At 34.2% G+C, this 13,798-nt stretch overlaps 1 protein-coding gene across 2 annotated transcripts in view; it reads left to right on the forward strand.

Annotated features, from left to right (window-relative positions):
- The first annotated feature begins 357 nt into the window (after window positions 1-357).
- Window positions 358-13,798, forward strand: part of BmMET2 (juvenile hormone resistence protein II) — a 49,953-nt gene continuing 36,512 nt past the window's right edge. For both annotated transcript variants that reach the window (XM_013324077.1, XM_013324078.1), the window contains exon 1: window positions 358-669. In XM_013324077.1, the coding sequence (XP_013179531.1) occupies window positions 386-669 (284 nt within the window). In that variant the 5' untranslated portion in view covers window positions 358-385. The remainder of the gene's footprint in view (window positions 670-13,798) is intronic.

Below are 13,798 nucleotides of genomic sequence, written 5' to 3' on the forward strand. Positions count from 1 at the left end.
AAGAAAAAAAATATTCCCAATTTCATGGTGCAATAATATTGCGCTAAACAATTGCTGAGGAAAAGCGCGGCACGTCGTTAGTGGGTACATACATAGTGAGTATTTACTTCCGAAATGATCGTTCCGTCGGACGTCATCGCATATAGGTAGATAGAGAGAGTTGATTAATTAATAGCCTAGTCAAGACATGTGTTTGTTAGTTGGCTTGCATAATTCGCGCAACAATATAGTTGCGAATAACGCGATTTGCAGTTATTAGCACGTTGCACGGGCGAGGTATGGTGAGGTGCGGTGGGGGGTGTTGCGGGGGTCAGTGCGCTAGCGGCTAGTGATGCACCACCCTTGCTGCGCAGTAGCCCGCCGTCGCTCATGAAGTGCGCACATTATGGACTGGCCGATAGTGAAAAAGTGGCCACCAGTACCTCAAGACAAATGCTACGGTTCCTGTGAAGTGCACAAGGATCGACCGGCGCCCAAACCGCCCGATTCAGACGGAGCTGCGCAAACGGAGCCCTTTCTAAGTCAGAGTCTGAGGCCCGATTCAGTTGGACCTGCGCAGGCGCAGCCTTATCCAGATCAGAGTTTAATAAGTCACAGTTTACCCTATCCGATTTATTCGCAATCTGCAATGGAGCCAACGCTACCCCCAGATGTTCCAACCCTCAAAGGGTAAGTATTTTAATTAATTTTATTATGTTTATATTTGTTAATCATGCTGTGTTTGTATTGTTATATGCGACCTTGACTTTCAAAGTATGTACATAATTAAAATACCTGTGACATAATTGTATATCTGGCCGTTGATATTTTATTACTAGAAGGGATATCTTTGGAAGAACTGAATGCAGAAAAAAAATTACCTGAAAATTAAATTAAAAATATATATTTTTTTAATTTTATTATTATGTTACATGTTTTGTATGCTTATCATAATGAATTTAAAGTTTAGCGGCCACCTGAATTCGCCGAAATGGCGAAGCGACCGTTGCTCGTAGACATCCGCAATTGCAGATGCCTACGGTTAATCGATGGAGGAGGAGTCGCACATAAACGGAATATTTCACCTTACGATTTTAAAGATAGTTATATTTTAACTACCTTTAAAATTTAGTCTTTATCAGTCTCCAGCGTTATTAATCTGCTCTTGCATTCAGCCATACGATAATGAAACGCTTTAATGACCCTGTCAATCCAATCCTTTGTAGAGTTTCACAAAGGATAGACACGTCGAAAAGGCAATCTCGTGTAAAGAGACATCTATATGATGCCCTGCTTGCTGGATTATTGATTTTTTATTTGTTTAGTGCTTATGATCGGTATTATAGTGTTCATGATGCTTATGTTTTTTTTTAATTAATAAGCTGCTATCGTATTGTTTTGTAGCCCTTGGGTAACACATTTTGTGTTGTGTGTTTTCAGCGTTTCTTGGAGATTTTTCAACACTACCCTGTTGTACCCCATGTTTGTTATCGAAACGGTTGTAGCGTGGAAAGTCTCATATGACACTGAATTTCCCCCAGAATACAGGGTGCTGATTTTCTCGAAAAATTATTTATGCGGAAATAAAAATAAAAAATGTTTATCTTTTAATTTAAAAATCAGACAGTTTTCTTTTCACCAAAGGTAATAAAACTCGCAGCGTACATTTTCATGTAAAAACTACAACCGTATCCCGCTTGGAGATACTTCTTCATTTTAAAATGACTTTATTAGCTTCAGAGAGAGGTTTTGTTTTTTTTGTCATTGTTATTAACATCGGGCTTACTGTCTCTTTATTAATGCATCGAATGAAGGAAAATTAAAAAGCTCTGCGATATTTTTCACAGATATGAGGCAAAACATAAAGGAACTAATAGTACTTTTAAAAACAAATTTTAATAATTTCAAGAATAATAACCATGTCACTTTTCAAAGTAATTTTTTTTTTAAAGTAAAGAGTATTTAGTACGTTCGTTGCACAGAAGACGTATTTCTTGTTTTCTATTTTCACCGCGTGTACACTGAGGAAGGATTTCGCTTAACCTTGACATTCATATTCGAAGTAGCGGTCGCCCGCGACTTCCACAGCGCAGAGTACTCGTAACAAACCGGAATATGCGGGCAGACATACAAAGAGCCAGCCAGACAGATAGGCAGACAAAAGTTTTAATAGTTGGGTTTTGCGTTTTAACTACGTAAACACATCATGAGTAGGACATATCTTTTTTTTTCGATATTACATACTGACCCTCTTATTTTAATTGTCAATAAATCGTCGATAGCGATTATAAAGAATAAACAAACAGCAATGCTTATTTTAAATATATTTATGGTAGATATCTTTTTTGTAAAATAAACAACCGCGAACAATGAGATGTATTTTGCAATTAAGTCTAGTTTGTTTCATACAATTCTGTATTCGCGCCCGAGAGCTATTCACTTCGTTTGCGCCGTTGCGAATCCGAGCTTAAGCAAGTTCCAGTTAGTTTCAGTTTATTTTGGTAACACGTACCTGTATGTAATAACGCATAGCTCCAAGACTAAATATAGATTCAAATAGTCTTAATCATATTCCCGAATGTATGCTCCCATTTAATATGTAATATAAAAAGATCCTAGTAAATATAGTTGATTCTGAGGATAAACGTCAGTAGGTGGAAACAGCAATATTCAAAATTACATTTATTAAAAAGCTCTGTACCATTAATTTACGTCATATATTAATATTACGTCGTATAATAAGTTTTCCGAATTCTGTACAATTACCATGAAAATATGGCAGCTCGCAATTTCGTATGAAACAAATAAAACAATTTTATGTTTCGGCAGTATGTAACACACAGCCACGTAAGCGTAGCCAAAGCGAAGTAAATTTTGAACTCAGCGTTCTGTTTACATGTATCAGAGAAGTACAGCGTGCAGTGTGCCACAGGCTTTACTCGTATGAATCCCAAAGTTGTAAACGCGACTACGGCACAAATACAAGTAAAAGATAAAAAAGCTTTTTATCGCGTTTCATTCACTTTGATGTGAACGTGCAAAGGGCATTACTTAGTCAACTCTATTATTTCCACCAGACGTCACCATTGTAACTCGACTTCAACTTTTCCGGCCGTCCAGTACAAAATAGTCCAACGATGAAATTAACTTTTATGCACTGAATCGTGTTTGAAATATGAATTTGTTGGGAGTTCCTTTCTCTTCGCTGCGATTTCAATAGGATCTGTATGGAATTTACATGCAATGCCGGCAGGTATTCCAACGTGACGAGTCTATTGTTTCTGATTGTAACTCGTAGAGACGAATTTTGATTCACGGAAGTGCATATTTTACGAACGAACATCATTTTTCATTTATAAAATTTTGTCAACCACTTTCCGGTAGCCGAACGCAATTAATTACGCTCTCTGTTTTATTGAATTCCTCGAATATCTCGATTTTTTTTAATTAGCGACACAATTCATGTCCCGTAAAATATTAACATGAATTATAAATGACGGCTTCAATTATTATATGTGAATTAAAACATAATAAAAAACGCCTATTTTTTCAATGTGTTTATTTTAAAGTTTAAAAATAAGTATTTCAACTACGAGTATAGGTACTGTCAGTAAATAACAAGGTAGTGTACGTTATATTGTTAGGAAAATAGTTTTATAGTTTTTTTTAGCTTATTAATAAACTCAAAAATTAAAATCTATTTTGATATTGATTTTCTTACTGAGTTAATTTAATTATTTTTTTAATGTTACTTTTAAATAATTTGTTATATTATAAAGGAGAAGTTAGTAAGCATTTTAAATGTGAATAATAATAATAGTTTAATGCATATAATTGTCATTAGGTACGCAACTATTCACATAAGCATACACGCTGGTATTGAAGATAAGAATGCGCAAAGCATACCCACAAACATACACACTCGCTCGTTTCGTGATAATTGAAATTATAATTTTCATTACAGTGACATTTACTTAAATAATCAAACAACTATCATAATATTGTTACAACCGGTGTTATGTACCTCCTTAAAGATATGCCACACTGTCTTTGCGGCGTCGCAAAGCTGGTATATTGTTGAAAATGTGTCACACGGCAATTGCGGTGACGCAATGCTTTGCACTTCTATATTAATACGAGTTTAACTCAACCTGCGCTGCAAAGGTAGATAAAGTAAAACGCCCAAAATAAAAAAAAAATGTCAAAACAAAGACCTTCATTAAAATTGTAAAAAATATTGTTTACTTTGGATTTTTACGAGACCTTTAAAAATTTAGTTAGAATCTCATTATAAGTTTAAGAATCAACAACAACAAAAAACAACTCACGACTGTAACCCAGAGGGGTAGGCAAAGACCACTGACTTACATTTGGCTCAATCCTGGCACACCAGGTTTAGGAATCATCGAGAACAAATAACGATTTTTAAAAATGTCAAACAGTTATATTTTGTTGTTATAAATATATTGAGTCACTTTGCGGCTCTGCGCCGTCTGTGTGGCATCATTAATTAGCATATAAAATGTTGATTGAATATTAAAATCCATATCATTCATCCAATTGCAATAAATATTTATCAACACGTTACTTACAATTGCGTGGGTTTTAAAATAACTTTTACTATTTCCAGTAAAGAATAAAAGTAAAACATTTTATTTATTTTTCTAACATCCCAAAATAAACTGTCATCATCAGCTCACTATACGTCCCCACCGAGGGGCTCGGAGCCTACCCCAAGTTAGGGGTGACTAGGCCATAGTCAACCACGCTGGCTAATTGCGGGTTGGTTGACTTCATACATGTCTTTGAATTTCTTCTCAGATATGTGTAGGTTGCATCACGATGTTTTCCTTCACCGTAAGAACGTCGGATAAATGTTCGTATGTAAATCGGAAATCGAGAAACACATTGGCACATGACGGGATCTGAACCTAGGATCTGCAGATTGCAAGTCAAGTGTTTGACCCCTGAGCCACCGATGCTCGCGATTATTATTATATATATTAAATAAACTGTACCTAAGGTTATATTTCCGAGTTCTGTATTCGAATTTAGATCGGTATAGCTGAATTATCTCGAAACTAAAATAGACTTTATCTCCACTAAAATCACTACTGTTTGACAAAGCAATTTAATCTCTGTGTGCTTGGCTCATCTTAAATGGTTGTAAATTTAATTGGTTGTGGTATTAATTTCGAACTACGATTCAAAGGCAATTGATGTCATGTTGGTACGAAATCCGAAATTGCTGAGCCATTATTCAGTTAATTAACGTCGTCGCTCACTAATTAAGTAATTTCATTTCGTTTTCTGATTAATTAAATAAAAAAAAAACATTGCTAAGATTGTTGACAAAATAAAAGGCTGAATAACAGAGTGTTTATCAGTCCGATCCTCGCGATCGATACGCAAATTACTTTAATTGGGTAAATACTTTGAAAGCGACACAAAAATTACTGTATCGCGCTTGAACAGATCATGTAACCAAACGGACGGAAAATCATAATTAAAATACTGCAAATAAGGCAAGGCTTTTGAGATCGGATGTTGAGTTCGGACGTTACTGGACAATAGCGAGATGAACACAATGACGCTTAATGCCGGTTTATGCCGGCTTATCCGTTTGCTGGTGACTGTACCACGTTATTGCAGAACTCCACTGCAATGATAATTGTATTAAGACATATTGTAGTCTCTATTTTGTCACAGTAAATAAAAGGGAGGACAATATTTATAGCAAATATCACGGCAGTCAAAACCACTTGTTGAATCGCGTCTCCGTTGCCTAGCAACGGTTTTATCATGACTCATTGCAATTCATTGGACGTTTCATTGTTTTAGTAACGCGGTGTTTTATGAATTCTCACGCTCGCTTTATGAAAGGTCAATCAAATTAATAAACGGTTAATCTGTAGTTAATTATTTAACTTTATTTGTATTAATAGATCTGGTTATTAATAGTATCTGTTTTGCAAAAAGAAAATAAAAAGGATGAAAATATTTATTAATAAAAATCTTACTGTTTTCTTAAGGTTAGATGAAACAGTCTGAGTATCTTTGACAAAGTTAACCAGATCGATTAGACAGAGACGCTTTGATAGCGGCACTGTGAAGCGTATTAGGTCGTTAGGCAAATAGACTATGTCAAGAGTTCTAATCTATTGCATTGTATGTATTTCTTAGGTAGTAGGTAAGATTTCGCTGTCAATTTACGAAACAAATTGTGATCCTTCATAATCTCTTTGAAAAGAAAAGAGACAACAATATATATCAATACCGTGAGTGCGAAGGAAACAGAGTAACTCATATGAAAAATATGTTTTCAGATACTTAACAAGAAACATTCCAATTTGGATACGCCTACACTTGAAATAAGCACCCATTCTATCCTAAGACAAAATGGCAGATGGATCGATAAGTGGAAAATTTTTGCCAGAAAAATATTTTTCCTGTTTTGTTGTTCTCTATATGAGATTCGTACAATTTATTCAATTAAGGGGTCTATTGAAGCAAGTCGATACACACTCCTTATTTTGTGAAAATAATCCTAATTAGGCACGGTGCCCCCCTGGCGTGGTCGGTACTCTTCAGTTACTATGGCAATCGGGAGAAACGTGAACTTTACCTTTTTCCTCTAATTTTCTTTCGCCCGATCGACGCCAAGAAAATGTGTTTTATTGTTTAATATAGTTTTAAAGAGTTTTTGCTACGTTGGTAGCTGTTGTTGGAGCTTTTGGAATGCCAATCTTACTAATATTATAAATACGAAGGTATCTCTCGAACGGCTCAACGAATCTCGATGAAATTTGACTTACATCTAAAACATAGTCTGGAAGGACGCATAGGCTATTACGTTTTTTTATTAATTCCGCTCGGACGGAGTCGCGGGCGACAGCTAGTATTATAATAATTAAGAATATGTACATATCAGACTATAATTAGCCACTGACGTAGCCCATCAAAAATGTTGTTATTGGGCCTCTTTGGAATTTTAACCCATAAACTTTAAATTGAAACAACATGACATTTAAATCTTTTTTTTTGATTTTTGGATTTTCCCGATCAAGTCAGACAAGTTTAGTAGCTCGTAGATGGTTCGGTATTTCAATTTAATGGAAAAATTTCGCGATTTATATATTTAAAAAAAAATTGTAAGACATATTATCTTTATGTAAGTTGCGTTACTCGTTTTTTATGCACTGCCTGTTTATTTTGAATATCGGTGCTACTATTTGTTTTGTGTATTTTGTTTCTGTTTCGTGGTTTTATTGTTTGATGCAAAAAAGCAGTTGCAGTCGTTGAATCAAAACATTGCCATTAAATAAATATAGGAGCAGGAGAACCGATCGTAAGCTATATAGAATTAAGTCTAATTTATACATTTCTAAAGAAATGTAAATTTTTTATAAAGGTAATGGAAAAAGTGAGGTTTAGGATTTAATAATATGAGATATCTTATAACCCAATTATAAATATAATTAGTAAGTACTTCGGTAACGTTTAAATAAACACTTCAAAAGTTCACGTAAATCGAAAAAACATTATATGAAATCTATATTTTAATTAACAGTGGTAGAGCCCGCTTTAACATCTTCGCACGAATTGGTTCGGCTCGCCCGGTAAAATACCACGACCACATAGAAGACGGGCGTGAAGTGAAAGCAATTCCGCGTTTCGTCTGATGAGTGTGTGTCCCGGAGGCCTAATTTAGTCCTCTTTTCCTTCCCAGCCTTTTTCTCATAAGGAAAGGATGGGAAGTGGAAGTGGACTTTCCGGATGAGAGGATGGAAAGGGAAAATCTTTTCTTTCTGTGCATCCTCTCCTTCGTCGATGAAAGGTAGGCAACGCATATGCAATTGTGTATGTCTATGGGCAACGGTCACTTCGCTATTTCAGCGATTTCAAGTGGCCGCTCGCTCGTTTGCCATCTTATATTATAAAAAAAAATAATTTAATATAAAAAGATGTCATGTTTCAATAGTTTCAAATCAGATTTGATATAAATACCAAAATTATTTTTACATAAATTTATAAACTAGAAAAAAAAACTAATCATTAATGTGAATCAATATTATTATAGTATTTTATTGTTTCAAAATAAAACGGTATCGTTGACGGACTACATATATTTGACGAACGTGTTCATAAACCAACTTTATATCCATTTGATTTGCTAAAGATTAAACAAATGTGCAAATGTAAATGAAAGATCATGGTTATTTTTAAAAAAAGTAAATTCCATCAATCATTCCATTTCATACCCCTCTGTCCATATCCAATTGCGTCGTGTACAGTACGTGACTATTTTGGCGTATTACTATTTCATATTTATGATACCCTGTTAACCTGTTTTATTTTTTCATATAATAAATTCATAGGTGATTTAAGTGTTACTATTGCCCTTATGATAGCAACTCTAATTATGGCATTTTTTTTATCATCATCGTTTAATGTCATCATTGTTTTAATGTCAGTAACGTCATTTGAAAAGCCTTTTAATGCAACTCCTGTAATGCAATTAGTAAATTATTTTGCATCGGATATTATCAGCTTTATAGTTGCCATTTTAACCGCTTAATAAACAAAGATTACGCTTGTATAGTGGACTAAATTAGAACAAGGATTGCTTGCAAAGTGAGCTAGTCCAACGGAAATTTAGGAACTTTGTGCCCGAAGCTAATTATTTTTGACGTTTAAACATTTTTTTTAAGCGAGTTAATAAAGTTTTAGCGTTAAGTAGAAATAGGAACTTAAGTGTTCTCTGCCATAATACCGCAACCACTACCGACTGCCAGACTGCTTAAACTCTATTTGAAAGAGCAAGAAGGACGACATATCACAAAACTAGCTGACCTGAAGTTATTTCTTTTATTTCGTTGCTACCTCCCGTACTGTAAGTTTCGAAGAAATTTGGAACAAAAATTAACTAGCCTTTCAACTTATTTTTATTTAAAGCTCTTTGGAAATTGTTTCTTTAAAACCAATCTAATTTTAAAATGAGAAAGTTCAATGAGGTGCGACATATAAGTATTATAACAGATAAGTGGTATAGTTTGTATGATAGATAAAATTCATTTTCTTTATGCACAATACAAAAGAATCTCGGTTAAATCAGTCCAGACGTCTAGGCTGTCTGGAGGCCACAACCTAAGTCTCATAAACAAACTTCTCAGAAACCCTGAACGTATTGAGACAAATTTGTTCCCAATGAATGTTATCAATGCCAGACATAAACCGGGATGTGGGGTCGAGGTCTGAACAACGCAAAAATTATCAAACATCATACGATATTCTATTGTTCGATAGAATGAACTAGTTTGAGATTCTGAAGACACGAGATATTTTTTTGTGTTGAATTTAAATGACAAAAGATTTTTTTTTCTAAAGTATAATGTCGATTATTGTACTACCAACATACGAGTACTGACAGAAATTCTAAATATGAAATCTGACTCACTTAAATATATAATTTAATAGGTATTAAATGATAAACAGATTCATTTCAACGAGAGCGTTGGTGGTTCAGGGGTTAAGCACTTGACTTGTAATCTGCAGGTTCTGGGTTCGAATCCCGCCATGTACCTATGTGTTTTTTGATAAGCATATGCACATTTATCCGACGTTCTTACGCTGAAGGAAATCATCGTAGTGCAACTTGTACATATATGCGAAGAAATTCAAAGATATGTGTGAAGTCAACCAACCAGCACTTGGCCAACGTGGTTGACTATGGCCTAGTCACCCCTAACTTAGAGTAGGCTCTGAGCCCTTTAGTAGGGACGTATAGTGAGCTGGTGATGATTAATGTTAAAGCAAAAAAAACTTTAATAAACACAATATAGATAAAAAAACAGCAACTACTAATTTAAAATTAACTACAATAAGTAATTCAAGTTTAATAAATCGTCGCCCATTTAATTTGCCGCAAAATATTTTTAATACACAGAAAATAGTTACGCATCTATATATTTTTTGTATAATAACAGGTGATTATTTTCTTCTCTATTTAAATCTCCAATCGTATGTCATTTAAACAAAAAAGAAACTTATAGTGTGTGCATTTTTCAAAGCAACTTGGCGATCGAGCGTAATATTTAATACCGACGTGGTCTATATTTACTTTTGGCATTGGCGAGGTGAGATGCATCCTACATAATCTTTGACGTTATATGCGCCGGCAACTTTATTGCCAAATTACGAAAAATTTAATTAAATTACAACACGAACGATTTGTTATCAAAATTTAGTGCCAAAATACGTACAGATTGGTATTTATATTTACTTAATTTATAAGCAAGACAATAATTGAAACATAACCCTTTTTGTTTACACAATAAAATAGCTTACGCGGCGTACCAGCAATGGCTTCTTAAAGCTCAATTAGTTAATCATTAACATGGAATGTAACAACAATATAACTTTACCAAACATTAATTTTGAATGTTTGTTTTTAATTTTATCACGAACTTCATATGATATGTAGTTAAACAGTTGTTATTTTAACAAACAGTATCATTGTTTATGGTAATTGTAACCAAACGAATGTCTAGCTTTTAGTAAAGCTAACAAAGATTAACGATCGCTCATCGCATCATTAACCTGCATTTATCCCTATTGAGGGTCGGAATAGTATGTACTACTCCTCCATATAGCTAAAGCAGCCGTCATATCCGAATCTACGTCTTTCCTACGCATATCCTCTTTCACATAGTCATTCCATACTTTTTTGGTCTTCCTCTACCTTTGTAGCCATCCACATTCAATCTCATTATTTGTTTGCTTATATTATCATCATCCCTCCGCATAACATGTCCAAACCACGCTAATCTCTAACGATTGCTCATCTCTCTATCCTTATCTTTATCACGTGACGGCGCACAACATTTTATAAACCTTTATGTATTGACTAAACTCGCGATCAGCCGCCTGTCTGGAGCCAAACGTACACTCATTATTTTACGTAAATCACAAAAGGTCCAAAAAATTTAAGATGACAAACTCTTTGCGTTTTTTTTGTCTTAGTTAACAGAGCAATTTAAGACGTATTTACCTTTGTTACATTTTTAAAGCAGAGTGCAATAAAAATCCTTGCTGTCGACAATAAAAATCAAAATTGATTTAAGTATACAATTGGCAAGATGTAAAAAATCCAATTACGTAACACGGCCATTAAAATAATTAAAGTAAACTAAAGGTCTAGGTAATAATCGTAAATAATGTCAAAATTTCAACACGCATTAATTAATTATGCCTATTATAATTTTGATATCACGTTGCAAGCAGAACAACGTGCTTCTTTACAGAAAATTCCATTGTCAACAAGTCTAGACTATAGGCTATTAATTATAGTCATAATAATACATTTAAAATTGTAAACACTCATTACCGGGTACCTATTCGGCATATCTCCTACTTGTACATCGCTATAAAGGATAAAATTAAATGTTACTGCGTGGTAAAAGATTGTTTATTGAGTATAAGTACGTACAAGAGACATGGTATATCTTGTTGGAATATAGGACTTGTTTACTGTTATAACTCGCAAATTGACATGTCTGATAACAAAATAATTAATAGCGAACTCTCCTATCTCGGATACGGAACGTGGTGCCGACAGTACTATCCAAACTTTATGCTTGCAGTATCGAGAAGTTTCACTCCACACAATTTTAAATAAAGGCGGGAAGTGAAGGGATGTGGGGTTAAGCCCACCCCAACATACCTTTTGTTTTCACTGGCCGCGCTGGACCCACCTAGGGAGACCTGCTAAGCTAACGACCAGTCGCTATAAAGTTTAAATGTGATAGTGTTTAATTTTAACACACTAACAAGCAAATATTTCACAACTAGCTGTAGCCCGAGACTCCGTCTGTGCGGAATTAAAGAACATAATTTGTAGCCTATGTGGTCCAGACTATGTTTTACATCTATGCCAAATCATCAGGGTCCGTACAGCAGTTCTTGAGATACTTTCAAACAATCCATCCATCCATCTAAACATTGGCATTTATAAATTAGTAAGATACTAATATTTAACACTATTATTATTTTCCAAATCAAAGAGGTTATATATTTTTGTATCTACCTGAGAAAAGATATGACAGATTGCTAGTAATAAATAATATACATACTCGTAGTACTAGTAGTAGACTATAATCCTTATCAAGCTGTTTAACCAAACTTCTACCTTATTTGCTGGCTCTGACAGTCAGTGTAATATGACATGCTCATTAATTAATATTTAACATAAGGACGGCATATCTCAAATTACCGAAAGCAGTTAACCTGGACAGATAATCGAGTAGTCATCGGTGTTCTCATATTTAATGAGGCGATTTAATTTCACCGAACTTAATGAAGTGACAAAATAATTGGTTTCCAGGATGTTCCAGTGTCGTAAACATCCAAATGATTTGTTTTCATTTGGATATAATCAATATATGAACGGTGTAAACAATAGGCACAATGTTGCTGGTTGAGTTGTTGTTGCAAAAGCACTTAAAAGTAAATAAGATAAGTTATCTTGCCCTTTGAACTTATTAACGTAAACAGAAAACATATTCATTATACGGCTTGAAGGTATTTTTGTACAGAATCTTTAATGTTGCTAAATGAAACCCTATAGGTAGGTAGATTTTTACCAATGTCAAATGAATTTTTCTATTGTTTGAAACTTAAGAGACATGTCGCATGGGAGCAGCACTGAAATATTACTATACATTTATACAAATTGGCATGATTAAGATGAAAGAAGTTCGTCTTATTCAGAATTTCTATTGCTGGAAAATATGTATTAGAAATTATCGTCATCTCTGATTTTTTTAACGATAGTAACATTATGTTTTTAAAAAGGAGTCTTGACAGACGGACGGTCAACAAAGTGATCCTATAAGGGTTCCATTTTTCGTATGAGGTACGGAACCCTAAAAATTGTGTGTACGTTAAAAAGTCACTGAAAACACCACAGTTATTAATAGCGTTGAAGGTACGCAACACCCCAATCGCTCAAACCGTATAGCATCTATCTAAAAAAGGGCCCCCAGATACAGTCAGTTGTATTAAAAAAAATGTAATTGGAAACTGCCAAAATTTCGACTACAGGTGCTGTAACGAAAAAACAAATTAACAGTTTGAATTTCCTGTTAGCGTACTTTTGAAACTGTTCGATTTCACGTAACTCCATTAAAATTTTTAACACATCTCGAAACTTTACATGAACGAAATGTTTGTAATTGAAAAATGGTCGTTTACACGATTTGTCAGAAATTATATTCAATAGTAATGCCAGGTCTAATCTTCTTAGCATTCGTTTTAAATAAATGTGAATCCTCTTCAGTTTTTGATTCAAGCTTATTCTTTTCATAATAAATGCGACTTCTTTTTGTAATTTACCTACGTTTCGCTTACTCTTAAACGAGGTTTAAGCTAAGTGCCATCTGCGCTCGGCCACCTCAAGCCCGGTGAAGCTGTAAATGCCTCAAGGCAAACAGTGGCACATCAGTCACAAAAAAACCTGTTTCGAATTAACCTGACATTATTTGGAACGAATTAGAATATTGTTTACATTTTTTCCGTCAGCGCTTTTTATTGCGTTGTCTATATTATTTCATTCAAGCCTGCCAATGAAAAAAACGCCTGTTCTAACACTGCAAAGTACATTACATTACACAGAAACGTTGCAATATTTTTACCATATTAGCTTTTTTCAACAACAATGGATTCGTATTCCAAAGTGGTATAAATAAATGCTTATTATTTTTTTATTCATTAAAACTTGTCATGTTAACCTTGTTTTTAGTTACATAACAGATTTCGTTGA

The sequence above is a fragment of the Papilio xuthus genome, unplaced genomic scaffold (assembly GCF_000836235.2).
Source record: "Papilio xuthus unplaced genomic scaffold, Pxut_1.1 DF825017.1, whole genome shotgun sequence".
NCBI lineage: Eukaryota > Metazoa > Arthropoda > Insecta > Lepidoptera > Papilionidae > Papilio > Papilio xuthus.